Below are 17,638 nucleotides of genomic sequence, written 5' to 3'. Positions count from 1 at the left end.
ACAAAACTTCAGAGTACTTATTATCACATTGTTTTTATATACTTTACATATTACATATTAACATGTTTCTCAAAGTGTGTGACTGAATGCTCATATATGATAATTCACTCCAAAAAAGCAATCATTATTTTAATATCTTAATATTTTATAGGATGAAATAGAAAGAAAGGGAAGTATTTTGGTGGATTTTAAAGAACTGACAAAAGATGACGAAATAGCTAAATTGATACCGAATATAGCAAATGAATTAAAGGATACACCTGAGAAAACCCTGGCTTGCATGGGTCTGGCAATACATCAGGTAAATGTTTATTTTGTGAGACTTTGGTCAAAATTTTTCTTTTTTTTTTTTTTTTTTTTTTTTGCTGTGCACGGGCTTTCTTTTAGTTGCGGTGAGTGGGGGCTACTCTTCGTTGTGGTACGCGGGCTCCTCATTGCTGTGGCTTCTCTTGTTGTGGAGCACGGGCTCTAGGCGCGTGGGCTTCAGTAGTTGCAGCACATGGGCTCAATAGTTGTGGCTCACGGGCTCTAAAGCGCAGGCTCAATCGTTGTGGTACACGGGCTTAGTTGCTCCGCGGCATGTGGGATCTTCCTGGAGCAGGGATCGAACCTGTGTCCCGTGCACTGGCAGGCGGATTCTTAATCACTGTGCCACGTAGGAAGCTCCATTGTCAAAATTTTTTAAGGAAGATTTCACAGTGGCAGTAGTTTCTGTAAAAGATCCTTAGTTTTTAACCAGCAGACATTTGCTAGAACTGAAAGGTAGCAGTCCTATCAGAGGAAGACTTCATAGGCATGGTGGGGCTTATGATGGGTCTTAAAGCGGTGCTGAGGACTGGACGTAGAGCAGAGGAGGTCAGGGTATCCAGGTGAGGGTTCATTACAGAGATGTATGTCCTGCTCGTGACCCAAGACCGGGAGCCTTGGCTCTTGTCTTCAGACTCCTCTTGCTCATTAGCTCTTTGTATCTAAATTACCTCATCCTTTCACTGGTATTTCTAAAATATCTCTTAATCTGCCTCTTTTCCTTTACAGTCTCTGTCTTAAGACTTCACCATGTTTCCTTAACTGTTGCCACTATAAAACAAGTAATCATAATTAAATATCAGAATTTTAAGGGGCAATTAGAGTCCTGTTCATATTCTGTTCTGAACTGTTTATATTCTTAACTGCATATTCTCTATAAAAGAATTCTGCTTCAAGAGGATGTTTGTTTTCAAACTTTGGAGTAAATGTCTGTCTTGTCCAGGTATTAACTAAGGACCTCGAAAGGCACGCAGCTGAGTTAGAAGCCCAAGAAGGATTGTCTAGAAATGGTGAAACAATGGTAAATGTGCCACACATTCACGCAAGGTGAGGAATTTGCTGGTGTTAAAGTATTATTCAGAAACTGGCATTGAAGATTGTTTAAGGATGAGAACCTCATTTTATAAAGCCAAAGAAATCAGTGAAAAGGGTATGAGTTTCTTGCTAACTCATTGGTAATCACACCCAAGTGAACCTGCTGAATTTGAAGATATCATAGAAATAAACCTTTTCTGCCTAAATAAGTTGATTTGTGAACCTGGAAATTTTTGTAAGGATTGGCTTTGGATGTGTGCTTACCAAGACCCTGCTGTTTACATCTAATAATCCATGTAATCACTAAGTGGTGAGATTAACTTTAGTTAAAATGATTAGATTTCTATTAAACACAGAAAAAATGGAATTTTGTTTTTCTTGAATTCACCTTTATTTTATTATAAGATTTTAAATTCTCATTAGAAGAGATGAATGGGATTTCCCTGGTGGTGCAGTGGTTAAGACTCCGCACTCCCAATGCAGGGGGCCCTGGTTCGATCCTTGGTCAGGGAACTAGATCCCACATGCATGCCGCAACTAAGAGTTCGCATGCCACAACTAGAAGGAGCCTGTGAGCCGCAACTGTGGAGCTTGCCTGCTGCAACTAAGACCTGGTGCAACCAAATAAATAAATAAGTAAATAAATTAAATATTTAAGGGGAAAAAAGAGAGATGAATAAGGTAATCATCAGGGTTGTTTTTGTTTTTGTTTTCCCTCTCAGTATTTAAAAAGACATTTCCTAACATTTCGTGAAAAAGAAGTTAGAAACTCAAAAGTTGTTGAGTCTCAGACTCCTTTTGGCATTATTTTTTTCCTTTTTCCCTAGAGAACAGCCAATGAGACAAGAACAAAAGAAAAGATTTAACTTTTTTTATTTTTAAGAATGATTTAATGCTTGTAAAATTCCTAATATATATGGGGGTAATATGGTTTGAGAATTTGATAGTTGTTTCTAAAAGGAGCTTGTGAAAATACAGACAACCTCAGCTTTCTGCTCATTGTAAATTCATTGATGAATATGTTCCTGTTTTTGTTTTTAGGGTATACAACTACGAGCCCTTGACACAGCTCAAGAATGTCCGAGCAAATTACTATGGAAAATACATTGCTCTGAGAGGGACAGTGGTTCGCGTCAGTAATATAAAGCCTCTTTGTACCAAGATGGCTTTTCTTTGTGCTGCATGTGGAGAAATTCAGAGTTTGTCTCTTCCAGATGGAAAGTACAGTCTTCCCACAAAGGTGATATAGTGTTCTATAATTACTTCTTCTTTATCTTGGTAAAGAAGGCAAATCAATTTACAGAAAACATTTTCCAGTGTTTCTAAATGCAGAGCTTATTTTTATTGTTTATTTTTGGTTTTTTTAACTATAAAATACTTCAGAGTACAGAAAATAAAGAAGTGAAACGTCTCTACCTACCACTCAGAATTTACATTTTGCCGGCTCCAGCTATATCTTGAAAAATATAAAGCATTACTGGTACAACTTTTGTCTCTTTTTTTTTCCTCCTTGCTTGTACCATTCCCAGAGACAATCATTATTCTAAAGTTAAAATGTATCCTTTCCATTCATATTTTTATATTTTGACCTAATAGGTACATATATTGTTTCCTTTTCTTTATTCTGCTATTGGAAAGTGATATGTTCCTTTTTTTGTTAACTTTTTTTTTCAAACTATAGATTTGAAAACTATAGAAAAATGTAGAGAATAATGTAACTAATATCTGTATACCATCATTATGAGTTGGCAAATATTTAGCTAATTTTTTTAACAAAAAAATATTAAGTGTTGTAAAGGTAAAGTCTCTTTATTTCCCTCTTCAGTTCCATTAACTTTGTTCCACCCCTAGAGCCATTCTGAAATCAGCATGTATTCTTCAAGTCTACATTTTCATACTTGACTATATGGGTAGGATTTGTTTTTTTTATATTTACATAAATGATACACTGAATGTAACAAATTGCAACTTTCTTTCACTTGGTTATTTTGGAGTTCCACCTGTCTTAATATACATCTAATTCTTTCATTTACTGTGTAGAGTAAAATAATAGCTAGTGTTTATCCATTCTTCTGACAGACATTGTGCAGTTTCCAGTTTTTCACAATTACAAATGATGCTTCGGAGAGCAAGTGCTCTTGTACATGTCTCCTTAGCAGAGGAATTTCTCACTTATAAGATATGCTTATTTTTAACTTTTTTAGATGTTGCCAAAGTACTTTCCAGAATGTTGGTCCCAACTTATACCCCTACTGGTGGTGTTAAGTGATTACCATTTCCCCATATTTTCATTAACACTTCATATTGTTAGGTTTTTAAATTTTTGCCAGACCGATGGGTGTAAAATGGTATTTCATTTTTAATAAGAATTTCTATGATTTCTGTTATGTTTGAGCATCTTTTCACATCTTTATTGTCCAGTTTCCTTTATTGAATTTTTTGTTTTAATTTCCGTTCATTTTTCTGTTTATACTATTGATAGTTCTTTATAAATTCTAGATAGTGAGCATTGGTTTCTTACATTATAGATATTTTCTCCCAGTCTTTAATTTATCTTTTAGCTTTGTGATACATTTTTTTGTTTTAGTTTTATCAGTACATTTTGACATGGTTAAGTTGATCAGTCTTTTCCTTACGACTTTTACATTTCACGTGAGGCTTAAGAAGGCCTCCCTCACTCGAGCGTGATAAACATATCTCTTACATTTTCTTCCAGTACTTTTAAGTCTTGTCTTTTCTGTTTAGATCTTTTGTCCATCTGAAATTTAATTCTGTGAATGGCATAAAGCTAAGAATCTGATTTTATTCTTTTAGGTGAAAAGCCAGTTGTTGTCATTTATTAATTAAGCCCTCTGTTTCTACTGATGTGTAATACATCCTCTGTAGTACACTGTGCGTCTGTTTTATTTCACTGTTCCTGTACCAGGTCTACACGATCTTATTTACACTGACCTTATTAAAACTTTTGATAAGATAGGGAGACTTGCCTTACCTATTCTTCTTTTCCAGAGTTTCCTTTATCATCCTTAGGCTTTAGTAAGTTTAACCCTTATTACACTTTTACTCAAATTGAAATTCCTAAGGCTTCCTTCTCTTGTAGGAAGAACAGAATGTGTGAGATTCAGCTATTGGTTCTGAATAATCAATGGTGTTGGTAAATGGGTGTCATCTACTATTTGGGCTTAAGATTCAGGACTGCATTTAGGTCAGAGAGGCCAGAGTTTTTTTGTTTTGTTTTTTTTCTTTTGGCCATGCCACGTGGCTTGTGGAACCTTAGTTCCCCAGCCAGGGATTGAGCCTGTGATCTCAGCAGTGAAAGCAAGAGTCTTAAACACTGGGCTGCCAGGGAATTCCCTGGAGAGGCCAGAATTTAAATCTTGATTTAAATCAGATATTTTCTGTAAACATTATTTGATCAAGGTATTTCCACACCCTCTAATACAGCAGGTAGTAACACTGACTCGTTACTTACATGTCTGAACTTCAGTGAATCAGGGTGATCCAAAAGATGGTTGTTCCAGGTGATCTCTGTTCCCATCACTATTGCTGCAGAACTAATCACCCTGCTGTGTAGTGGCTCAAAATAACAGCAATCATTTTATTATTTCACATGGTTTCTGTGGGTCGGGAGTTTGGAAGACCTGGTTGGCTGCGTGCTTCTGGCTCTTGGTCTCTTATGGAGCTGGAACAGCAAGGGACTGGCGTGGCTGGGCACTGGCCAGCATCTCTCCTCCATGTTGTCTTTCTGTGTGGCTGGCTTTGGCTTCTCCACACAGTACAGCAGCTCAGGACACTCATTCTGCTCACGTGACTGCTGATAGCTTCAAGAGACAGGGGTTCAGCTGACAGGCAGAAATGGCATTGCCTGTTTTGAGGCAGCTTCAGAAGTCAGGCAGCATCACTTCTGTCACATTCGGTTGGTTACAGAGTGAGTCACAAGCCTGTCCACATTCTAGGAGGGGATATTAGACTCCAGCTCTTTATAGGAGAGTGGCATGGTTCTAGAAAGATTTGAAGGGAGATACTGTTACAATCATAATTGGAAAACACAGTCTGCCACAGTCTCTATAAATGCATCTTGAGGTACAAACAGCAAACAAGTGATTTATGAAAACTTGAACACAACTGACTTACATGTTGAGGACTGCTTGTGTGGTACAACCAATATTATACTATACAAACACTGCAAGAGGAGGTTAGATAGGAGAACTGGGGGTTAAAGAAGACCCAGGAAAGGCTTTTGAAAAGGGGAGGGTTGGGTCTGGATCTGTGGACAGTATACAAGGGGATGTTCAAGGGCTAGGAGACTACTCCGGCACAAAGGAAGGAAGAAGTGCGAGGCGTGTAAGGCACCTTGCATACCCACAGTAGGCAGAATAAGAGCAGTAATCAAGAGGGACCAGCTGAAAAAGTGCCTCAAAACAGACTCAATACAGAAGGAAACAAAGTCATTGCAGCTTTTACTTTTAGTTCATGTTACTTTGATACTGTTCTAGGACCAACTTTTAAACCAATACTAAATGAAGCATTTGAACTTGAATTTTCCTGCGATATGATTGTAGCTTATCAAAATTTAAATGCAGATTAATCTTGTTGCAGTGTCCTGTGCCTGCATGTCGAGGGAAGTCATTTACTGCTCTCCGTGGCTCTCCTCTCACGGTTACGATGGACTGGCAGTCAATCAAGTAAGCAATCAGACTGTTAAATATAAGGCAGGTTTTAGGGCGCTCATACTGCCAAGTAAATCTGCAGTATTCCTGTAGTATACTTTGATTCTTATCTGTAGATGGCGATAAAGTATATAGTAAAAGGTTTATTTGGTGAAGAGTTGTGTTGAAGTGATATGACGTTTGTTTTCTGTGAGATTCTAGAAAGAATTTAATTTGCAAGTATTATGTCCTTTTGCTATTGAGAAATCATTTTACATCTCATTTATGTGACTCGTTGAACTGGATGTATATATGAGCAAAGCTGTAGGTTTCATTCCATAATGACATATTCTAGAAATAATATTGTTTTGAAGTTTTAAAACAGAGAATCCCTTAGAAATAGATATGTTTCATTTTATATTCACACTATCCATGAAGCATTTTACTATAGGTGTTAAAAAGAAAACTGTTTTTTTGAAAGTCAGATAGTTTTCTCTGTGCAACAATAGCCAGGACATGGAAGCAACCTAAATGCCCATCAACAAATGAATGGATAAAGAAGATGTGGCATATATATACAATGGAATATTACTCAGCTATAAAAAGGAATGAGATGGAGCTATATGTAATGAGGTGGGTAGACCTAGAGTCTGTCATACAGAGTGAAGTAAGCCAGAAAGAGAAAAACAAATATTGTATGCTAAGTCATATATAAGGAATCTAAAAAAAAAAAAAAAAAAAAAAAAATGTACTGATGAACCCAGTGACAGGACAAGAATAAGGATGGATTTTTTTTTTTTAATTTATTTATTTATTGGCTGCGTTGGGTCTTCGTTGCTGGTCGCAGACTTTCTCTAGTTGCGGTGAGCAAGGGCTACTCTTCGTTACGGTGCGCTGGCTTCTCTTGTTGCAAGAGCACAGGCTCCAGGCACTTGGGCTTCAGTAGTTGTGGCATGCAGGCTCAGTTGTTGTAGCTCTCAGGCTCTAGAGTGCAGGCTCAGTGGTTGTGGCACGTGGGCTTAGTTGCTCTGTGGCATGTGGGATCTTCCCAGACCAGGGATTGAACCCATGTCCTCTGCGTTGGCAGGTGGAGTCTTAACCGCTGTGCCACTAGGGAAGTCCTATGTGTGTATATTTTTAATCTAACAATTCTTTCCATTTTTTTCTGACTGTAGTTCCATAACTCATCCCTAAATATAAAATAATGGATAGTTTTGAAGTCAGGGTGCTATCCAGGAAACTTAGCTGAAAGAGATGGTCTTTAAAAACTAAGAACATAGGGGAAAAGTGAAGTAGATTGCTACCAAGCCCTGTCCTAGCTTGACTTCCTTCTGCCCTATAAAAACCAAGACCAATATATACAGTAATTAACTGTGCACTATGCTGAGATCTTTACAAACCCTCCATTTTATAAAAGGCAAAATGTTTAAAACTCTTGAGTGTGATTATGTTCCCTGTGAATGGGGGAGCCTGGTTTCCAGTTCATATCTGTAGCACTTTCACCACTGAAGAGGGTGGTGAGGGCCTCAAAGGTGCTTTTAGGTTCACTGTAGATGCACAGAAGATTGAGTGATTTAATTATCTGAACAATATTTCTTTGTTTTCAGGTAAAAATAGCAGACTAAAAATAGGCTTAAATATTTTAACTGGATTTGAATGATCACCTCCTAATACTAGGAAATCAAACTTAGGGGTAGATGATTGAGGAAAGGAGGACCTTTAAATCCTTTTCTTGAGTTTTTAAAAGTAGGTATTGCTCAAGTTCATTTTAAGTGAGTTAGTTATAGTAAAACTTTGTTAATGCAATATTAACTTACATAATTAATTTATTCTATTGCTATATATGTATATAAAATGATTTTTTTTGCCCTAGAAGAGAGGCCTCCTTCCTGCCGTATGTAGTAAATTCAGTTTCAATTTTTTCTGAGCCTTAGCTTGGTTGGCCACAGGGAATTAAGTTATTGTTTCTCAACTAGTGCATAGAAATGGATGCATCAAGGTGACAAGCTCCACAGTGTGTATCAGAATCGGAAGCCTTACAGCTGCAGCCGTCCCAGTTCTAGAAGTACATCTGATGAAGACAGTCATGATACATGCACAGATAGCTTGCTGGAAGTATGTTTTCACAGCATTGATAACCAAAAATGGAGAACAGCCTAAACATCTGAAGAAAATACTGTAAGAAGGACAGTGCTATGAATTATTGTGCAGCCACTGCTTATGATGATATAGAAGAGTGTTGTGAAATGCAGCAGGTCACAGATGTTCTCTACTGTACAATACTGACTTTATGTTTTTAAGAAAATACTGGTAAATACAAAAACATGTTGAGAGTATACTGTCTGGCAGATGAAATGAGAGTAATTATTTTCTTCTTTCTGTTTATCTGTGTTTTTAAATTTTTCCAAAGGTAACACACAGAAATATGTATTCTTAAGAATTCTTAAGTCTAAAAATATACTTTTGGACTTCCCTGGTGGCACAGTGGTTAAGAATCCATCTGCCAATGCAGGGAACACGGGTTCGATCCCTGGGCAGGGAAGATCCCACATGCTACAGAGCAACTAAGCCCGTGCACCGCAACTACTGACCCTGTGCTCTAGAGCCCACAAGCCACAACTACTGAGCCCAGGCGCTGCAGCTGCTGAAGTCCATGCACCTAGAGCCCATGCTCCACAACAAGAGAAGCCACCGCAATGAGAAATCTTGTACCACAATGAAGAATAGCCCCTGCTCACTGCAACTAGAGAAAACCCATGCACAGCAATGAAGACCCAATGCAGCCAATAAATAAATACATAAATAAATTTTTTTAAAAGCAAAAAATAAAATAAAAATATACTTTTTTAAAGTAAGGTGCCTTTTGCATGTTGTGTCATTCTGACACTGCTCATTGGTTTGCCAGTGTTTAAACATGCATTTGAGGGTGAAGGTAGTAAGTAGCCATGGAGCAGGGTTGTACTTACATTCATTATTTAAGTGATTAAAGATTTTCAAATAATGCGTATAAATGTTTTTAAAAACTCAATCAGCATAGAAGGTCACAGCTCCCACAACTTCTTATTGCCTTATGTATGATTGTAGATAACATTCTTATGTCTCTTCCTTCACTTTACTAATCCGCTCTGTGAGCTGAAGACGTTAGAGACATGGTACCTGCTGTCCCTTTTCCCCCTTCCACCTCTAGACTTTTTTCAGCTATGATGTTACTTTTAAATTGTCAACGTTTACTTCTGTTTTCTAATCAGAATTATCTTTTATTTATTTATTTATTTGGCTGCATTGGGTCTTCATTGCTGTGCACAGGCTTTCTGTAGTTGTGGCAAGTGGGGACTACTCTTTGTTGCGGGGCACAGGCTTCTCATTGCGGTGGCTTCTCTTGTTGTGGAGCACCGTCTCTAGGCGCGTGAGCTTCAGTATAATGTAAATACTGTTCAACAGAGAATGGAGTCAGGTGATCAGATGCCAAGAGAAGGAAATGTAATTTATGTCACTGGGTTGTTTTGTTTCCTTGGTTTTTTTGCCCCTTAAAGGAAAATGATTCAAGCATCAAAATCAAAATGGATTGTCTTTTCTTACACTCCACTGAATTACCCCCTATTTTATTGTGGTTCATACTTGGACTATAACTTCGTTGCTTAGCATTTTTCCCACTCTTCATAATCTTTTTATCCGTGGTGTTCTGAAAAAGTCTGAGTCTATCTAGTTGTGTCTTCATCCTGCTTGACACTGATTAGCCCTTTCCTTCTCGAGGTGTCTTCGACTCTAGAACATCTGTTTTCTGTTTTCTCTCTTTGGGTTTCTAGTCAGGTGCATCCATTCTGTTGTTTGTCCTTCAGCCTTGGTTTTCTTTATGCTCTTTTCTAGATTTCTGTGGCTTTTGCTTATATCCCTTCTATAAATGTTTGCTTTTTATATACATATCTTTAATTTTCCTCATCTCACACTTGTTTTCCAATAGTTTCTTTTTTATAGCAGCTTATTCTTGGTTCATGATGGTAACGTTTTCTCAGAAACTCTTAGGCAGTTTTTTTTTTTTGTTATTAATGGTCTTCTTGAATTATTGCTATTTCATCCTCAAATTTCTGATGAGGAATGAGAAATTATTTGGAGTAGGTAGGATAGGTTTCCTTTGCTATTTTTTAGGTAGGAGTTCTTCTTCAAAAAGGCTTATCCCTGGAGAGAAGGTAGGGTTTTGACTATCAGATTTTGCTTTATGAATGTGGTTTTGAGTTGACCTGGGCTCCTCAAATGCCAGAATGAGGAGGCTTATGCTGGAGTTCTAATATTCTCTCTGGAGGCCTTAGCTCCCTCACAGAGGAGGTGGCTCTGTTTCCTTACAACAGTGCTCTGGTTTTTGTCAGGTGGGGAGCCTGATGGCATTCCTGGGATGCCCTCATTCTTCTCCTACCCACCTGTCCACCCACCTTCCAAGTAATTTCTGAACAGCTGTTCTGGAGCTTGTCTTCCAGTTGTTTATCCTGTTTTGTTTCAGCCGTGTACTCCACTCTCCATTCCTGCCAGCTCCAACGTAGGAGCCTCTCTAGGGCTGAGAACGTTGGCTCCTACTTCTCTTGTACCCTCATAAATGTTTCCTGTGTGTATTCTGGAATTCATTTTATTTTATCCATCAGTACTTTCCCATTTGCTGTTTCCTAAAATGTCATTAATATCTCTTTTGGCTGATGGTATCTCTGCATGCCCCTAAACTTCTCTTCACTCTTTTAATGACTGTCACTTTGGTGGACATTTTGGAGGGAAGGTAGGCAAATGCATGTGCCCATTCTGCCATCTTTTAATTGGAAATTGCTGAAGGAGTTTTAGGTATACCATTGAACCTTTTTTTTTCTTTTTAACTAACTGCCCTTTATTCAGCTCAGCACCATGTGGACCCTGAATAGTTAATATTGAAGAAATAACCCAAAGTCAGTATATGTACTGACTGAAAATTGTTTAACTTTTTAGAATCCAGGAGTTGATGTCTGATGATCAGCGAGAAGCAGGTCGGATTCCAAGAACAATAGAATGTGAGCTTGTTCACGATCTTGTGGACAGCTGTGTCCCAGGAGACACAGTGACTGTCACTGGAGTTGTCAAAGTCTCAAATGCTGAGGAAGGTGAAGTATAACTGTCCTCAATTAGATTGTCTCCCAGTGGTTTGTCAGCATTCACCTTTTCCCTTTTTAAGATACTTCTGAATTTCCAGTAATTTAAAGAACTCCTTGATTCTTACATAGGTGAAACTTTTCCTCTAAAATAAAGGTTTATTTACATCCTACTTGAATCTTTTTAGGGAAAGTGAAAATACCAACTATTGTATTTCATACTTTGAAATTTACAGGTTCTCGAAATAAGAATGACAAATGCATGTTCCTTTTGTACATTGAGGCAAATTCTGTTAGCAATAGCAAAGGACAGAAAACAAAGGCTTCTGAGGATGGGTGTAAGCATGGCACGCTGATGGAGTTCTCACTTAAAGACCTTTATGCCGTCCAGGAGATTCAATCTGAAGAAAACTTGTTTAAACTCATTGTCAAGTATGTATGAGGTTGTCTCAAGTTTTGTTTTATCATGTGCATGTTGGGGATGCTATTGGCTACCAGTAACTGAAAGCTAGTCAAAGTGGTTGCAAATTATAATTCATTAGACATCTTTCGACTTGTGCAGCCAAGTCAGAAAGAAGACTAAAGGGGGAGCTGTGTACATAATATTTAAGAAGGGATAACATTTCATTTTTCAGTTCATTTCAAAGAATCAGAATAAATAAGGCCATATGTGAATATATGAAGTATTGTGTTGAATATAAAGAAGTATTTTACATTTATCAATCGTGTAAATAGGAACAAACAAAAAAGGACACGGTGGAGGAGATACAGTCTAGCCATCCAGTCACCCATTTTCACATAGCCTGTGACATAAGAGTGGTTTTTACATTTGTTCATGGCTGAAAAAAATCAAAAGCAGGATATTTCATGACAAAATTACATGAAGTTCAAATTTTGCTGTCCATAAATACACTTTTATTGGAACACAGCCACACTCATTCATTTACATAGTATCTAACTGCTTTTGAGCTGCAGGGGCAGAGTTCAGTAGATGTGATAGAGAATGGCTCACAGATATTTATCGTTTGTACCTTTTCAGATAAGTTTGCTGACCTCTAGTTTAAACAATAAGGAAAATTACTGTCTCACACAAGTTGGTTACTCAACAGAAGAGTCATGGGACAGTGAATTCCAAAGTCATTTCTATTAGTTGTATGTAGGGGGTTGTTTGTTTACTTTCAAAAGGCAGGAAAGAGTCATTTACTGTTGATAAGTATTTCCCAGTATTTTTTGTTTCCATGTTATTGCCCTGCAGTAGAAAAGAAACAGTGTAAAGGCTTTTTTGCTTTAGTGATATGAGCCTTTTTTGAGAGATAAACCTAAATTAGAATCTTGCTTCAGCCACTTCCAGTGTGATCTGGGGCTTGTTAATTTCTCCTTCATTTTTATCTTAAATTAGAAATAATAATACCTGCCTCAGAATGTTGTTCTGAAGATTAAATGAGATTTCATGGCATGCTTAACATAATTAACACAATGTGCTGTTATTTTCAAGTATTTTGACAATTTGGGGGATAATTTTGAAGAAATAGGAGAAAATGAAAGACTGAATAGTAGACTTACCAAACAGAGGTAAAGAACTGAGGTTTTGAAGTGCATTGTATTAGAAAAATTGATCTTGTCATGCTTTTCTCTTTACCTAGGCTTTGGGCTCTAGGAGAATTTGACAGTTTTTCTTTCTGCCTTTAATATATTAATTAGCAAGCAGGGGAAAGTATAGAGTTCCTCCAGGGTTCTTTGTCCTTAAACCCTCAGAGATGTCCTCTGAATAGATAGCCATCCAGATCCACCCTGGGAAAGAGTGTGCTCTGAGCTAGGGTGTTAATGTGATCTGGTGCTAAGTGATGGAGTGATGTGTGGTCTGTAGCAGGTGGGCAAGGAATATGCTGCTTAAGGATCAAAACACCTCTTTGATTGGTATGTCTTTATGGTTATAAATAAAAGTGAACATTTTCAGTGGTCCTTCTTCTGCCATACTTAAGGAAGTTAGGTTAGTATGAAAGACTTGGGTTTCCTTCCTACAGTTTGCTTTTACCTTTTAGTTCTAAGTTTGTGATTCCAACATCAAAACTAGAATTTTTCACCGTCCTTCATTTTTGTTAATCTTGCAGCGGTTAGCAAACTAGGCAGGCTGCCTGTTTTGGTAAATAAAGTTTTATTAGAACATAGCCCCACCCGTTCATTTACAAATTATTGATTGTTGCTTTGATGAAAGTTGTGTAGTTGTGACCCAGACAGTAAAACTGAAGCTTTTATTTTCTGTCCCTTTAGGAAAACTTTTGTCAACCCTTGCTAGATTAACAAATGGAGGCCTATGAAAAGAGAATGGAGAAGACAGTAGAAGGCTGTTTCAGTTTAGGTTCCTTCAGAAGCAATGATTTGCATAAGAGTAATTTATTTGGGAGGTGATCCCCAGAAATACTGGGAGTGGAATAAGAAAGTGAGACAGAGAAGGGAGGGCAGTCAGTATATGGTGCCTTGATGAAGGCTTAATAAAGACTTAATCCTTCTGAGGCCTCTGGGACACTTGACTGTAGGACTAGCCTCAGTATTTTTCCATCTAAGGGCCTACATTTGGGGCTGCTCCTGAGAATATTAGACACTCCAGCACTTCTGGCCTGCCAACCTGCCTGCTGCTGATGCTTCCTGCGGCCATAGAAGGCCCTTCGGCAGACAGGTGCAGGTGCAGGTGCTTGGTGGGAGGCCAGCAGTGGTCGTGCAGGGGCGTGCTGAACAGTGATTGCCAAGGGGAGATGGCAGGACACCAGCTTCTGTGTTTAAGTATGTTAACAGGGATAATGATTCGCAGTTTACTCCCAGTTATAACTCTTCCACCCTGTCCTTTTTGTTCCTGTTATACAACTGAGAAGTGTGAAGTACTTCTTTATATTCAACATAATACTTTATATGTTCATATATGGCCTAATCTATTCTGATTCTTTGAAATGAAAAAAGGAAATTTTGTCCCTTCTTGAAATATTATGTACTCAGTTCACGCTTTAGTCTTCTTTCAGTGACTTGGCTGCACAAGTCTAAAAATGTCACTTCATGTAAAATGTAATTCTGTGTCCTAGAGTAGAAGACCACGATTATGATGCTGTTTTTTTCTTTGGCCGCACCACGGGGCATGCGGGATCTTGGTTTCCTGACTAGGGATTGAACCTGCACTCCCTGCATTGGAAGCCCTGCATCTTAACCACTGGACCTCCAGGGAAGTCCCTGTGATGCATTTTAAAAGCTAGCAGTGTAAATGCTTTACAAGTAATCCTGTCTCCCTTACACAGGCACAATTTTTAAAGCATTCTTCCCTTTATAGCTTCACCAAGAATTTTGATAAATTTACTGTTAGAATAAAATTTCTTGGGTTGTTTGAGGAGACGTAAATTTTTTTTTTTTTGATGCTAAGTAAAGCAAGTTAAGCAAATTGTGAAGTAGATCTTCTAATGTATCACTGAAATGTAAGTTAGAATTTATAAGTCGTATTCTGTTTTTCAGCTCGCTTTGCCCTATCATTTTTGGTCATGAAGTAAGTATTTTATTTCATCTTTACTCAAAAATACATAATTCAGCAAAAATAGAATATAAAGATTTCGCAAAAATTAGTAATTTCTGTTGGCCAGTTATTCATATTTTAATATGAATTATTATTCTCCATAAATAGATGATATGGGAGACAAACTACAGTCCCTTGTAAGACAGAGCTGCTTACCAATTAGAGTTAATAGGAATGGGCTTCTTTTAAAGTGACTCTGAACACTGTAAACGTTAAAGTAGAAACTAACAAATATTTCCCAGTTTTGTGGAGTGGACTCAGTGCCTGGCAAGGTAGGTCTTTACTCAGTGACTTTTAAGATACCTGATTTTATGTGCTTTCTAACTTTTACTTTTTAATCATTTACATTAAAGAAGCTTATATTTTTAGGCCTACTTTTCTTAGAAAAAGAAAAAAAGTCCAATCATGCTTTAAGAAAAAAAAATCCCCACGCAAGTGTTGTAAACACAGGAGGAGCACCCCTTTTGTAGTCATCTTTATGTTTTCCTCACTTGTTTTTGTTTTTTCTCTTTCCTCTTTTACATCTGAGCTTGTTAAAGCAGGTTTGGCCTTAGCACTCTTTGGAGGAAGCCAGAAATATGCAGATGACAAAAACAGAATTCCGGTCCGAGGAGACCCACATGTCCTTGTTGTTGGAGACCCAGGCTTGGGAAAGAGTCAGATGCTACAGGTAGGGAATCAGACATTTAGTGTTTGATCTTTTGCTTATAAAATGCATGAATAATTCACAAGTGAATTTTCTTAAGACATGTTGTGTTTGTGTTCCAGAGGATGTCATTTGTCAGGTAGTGTGGGTGAGTTGAGGTTTGTGTGAGTAATATGTAACTTGTATCTAACCATCCTTTCAAATTGAGCAAGTCTCCTGTCACTCAGGCTGCACAAGCACGCTGTTCTGTTAGGATGTCGACTTTTGAGAAATATCAACCATTCCCTAACCCCTTTTTTTGTATCCAGCATTACTTTGCTAGTCTTTGTTGTTGTGACCTCACCTATGAACAGAATAGGTCAAGAAAGTAAAGCAGGGTCACCCATTATCTCTCCACACAACTACATAAACACTGTATTGGGCTTTAAGAATAGTCTGATAAAGTTAAGAGATCTGTCCTATCCATCTCTGTTGCTTCTCTCTGAGTCTAAAACAAGGAAGCTTCTATGACCAGTCTGTTGTTGGTCCCCAAAATGATTTTGGCTGTGCCAATCAGAGCCTAGTAGTTCTCCCCTCCAGGGCTTATGCTGGCCCTCGAAGGTGCAACAGGTTGGAATGCTTGTGGTTTCCTGGTAAGCCAACGTAAGAATGGTTAGGAGTGCTGCCTCATATCACTATCACCTTTGGAGCTTTTTGTGGCCTTCCACAGTATTAAGAATTAAGAATCTCTGGGTTAGGGTCCTATCATCTATATGTTTATAGCCGCAGGTGATTCTGAAGTACAACCAGGATTGAAAACTCTTGATCTCATTGCATTATAAACCTACTGTCCTTCACGTCAGCGTCATTATTCATTCCCAATGGCTGGGTGTTAAATCAGTTATCATTTTAATTCTTAATCTGATGTTTATTTAATCCAGTGTTTCCATATTTTGTTTGTTTTGGCCAATTGAGCCAACTTGTTTTTTTATTTGTTCTGTACCTTTGCTATAAGCCAGACAGCTGAGGCATAGAGTACCCAGTTATAGGTGAGAGAAAGTTGATGGTTGAAAATGAAAACAGTATACTTATGTAGAATATGCATGTAAAAGTGCATGTGGGGATCTGAATTCCAGGTAAGTCTGCTAGCCCTACTAACCCAAGGTTTTTAAAAATTAGGCTAACACTAACAGTTATGAGTTGTTTATATTTTTAAATTCTGTTTCCTTCTGACCATTTAGTAAACCTTATACTCTCAAACCAACAACTAAGGAATTATAAGTAACAAAAATAATGATAGCTACCATTTATTTAGCTAGGCACCAAAGTGTCACTGGGGTTGTGCGCTGGGTAAGTCCAGAGTGCACTGTTGACATAGATAGTAGTGCGAGTGCTGTCTCCTAAGGATGTGGGGTGCACAGCTGTGTGTAGCGGCCTCGCACAGGGCAGGTATTGTATGCACGGTGCCAGCTTAAGTGCCTTGCATATACGATCTCATTTATTCCTCAAGGTGGTACGTGACAAAACATAAGGAAGCTGAGGCTCAGAGAAGTTCAAGACCAGCACTGCCAGTAGGTACATGGTAGAGCCAGGATTTAAACAGGTCTGCCTGACTCCAGAGGGGCCATGCTTTTAGCTATTGTGCTATTTAACTACTTTTCTGTCATGCCATATCTTGTTAACCCAGAAGGTGAGCACTCTGGGCCATTTTATTACCTGATGTATTGGGAGGCTCTGAAACTAAAATTAGTACTACATTTTTGCTATTTGAACTTGAGAATGAAGCATAAAGTCGAATTGTGTAGAGTATTCACATGACCACAGACTTCAGAATCAAGCTGCCTAGGTTGGATTGAATCCTGACTTCACACCTTCATAGCTGTGTGAGTTACTCTCTTCAGACCTTAGTTTCTACGTTAGTAACAGGCGTGTGATAATACCTTCCTCTTACTGTGGGAGTGAAGATTGTACAGTAAAGCTCTTAGAAGAATACCTGGCATGTAGCTAATATTTGTGAGCAGCTACCATAGCTATTATTTCCCTTTTACTTTGGTTGATTCTCTTAAACTCTTTGTTTCATCAGGCAGTGTGCAGTGTTGCTCCACGTGGCGTGTATGTTTGTGGTAATACCACAACCACCTCTGGTTTGACTGTAACTCTTTCAAAAGATAGTTCCTCTGGAGATTTTGCTTTGGAAGCTGGTGCCCTGGTACTTGGTGATCAAGGTAAGAGGCCAAAGCAAATAGTAATAATAATTCTGGGGCTTTTTTTTCTTTTTAAGCCTTTTCCTTTCAATTAATGTCTTTACATTCTGTTCCAAGAGTCATTTGGACAGCACTGTCCCAACCAGTGAGTTGAGAGGGAG

The 17,638-nt window shown here is 38.2% G+C and overlaps 1 protein-coding gene across 3 annotated transcripts in view; it reads left to right on the top strand.

Moving 5' to 3' along the window:
- MCM8 (minichromosome maintenance 8 homologous recombination repair factor) overlaps nucleotides 1-17,638 on the top strand; it is a 39,882-nt gene that overhangs the window by 5,981 nt on the left and 16,263 nt on the right. For all 3 annotated transcript variants that reach the window (XM_057701948.1, XM_057701946.1, XM_057701949.1), the window contains exons 5-13: nucleotides 152-301; nucleotides 1,250-1,353; nucleotides 2,383-2,581; nucleotides 5,941-6,026; nucleotides 10,956-11,107; nucleotides 11,332-11,527; nucleotides 14,591-14,621; nucleotides 15,178-15,318; nucleotides 17,357-17,498. In XM_057701948.1, the coding sequence (XP_057557931.1) occupies nucleotides 152-301; nucleotides 1,250-1,353; nucleotides 2,383-2,581; nucleotides 5,941-6,026; nucleotides 10,956-11,107; nucleotides 11,332-11,527; nucleotides 14,591-14,621; nucleotides 15,178-15,318; nucleotides 17,357-17,498 (1,201 nt within the window). The remainder of the gene's footprint in view (nucleotides 1-151; nucleotides 302-1,249; nucleotides 1,354-2,382; nucleotides 2,582-5,940; nucleotides 6,027-10,955; nucleotides 11,108-11,331; nucleotides 11,528-14,590; nucleotides 14,622-15,177; nucleotides 15,319-17,356; nucleotides 17,499-17,638) is intronic.

The sequence above is a fragment of the Hippopotamus amphibius genome, chromosome 12 (assembly GCF_030028045.1).
Source record: "Hippopotamus amphibius kiboko isolate mHipAmp2 chromosome 12, mHipAmp2.hap2, whole genome shotgun sequence".
NCBI classification, from domain to species: Eukaryota; Metazoa; Chordata; class Mammalia; order Artiodactyla; family Hippopotamidae; genus Hippopotamus; species Hippopotamus amphibius.
Note: the sequence above shows the minus strand (reverse complement) of the source record. Positions and strands in the feature narration are given on the sequence as shown.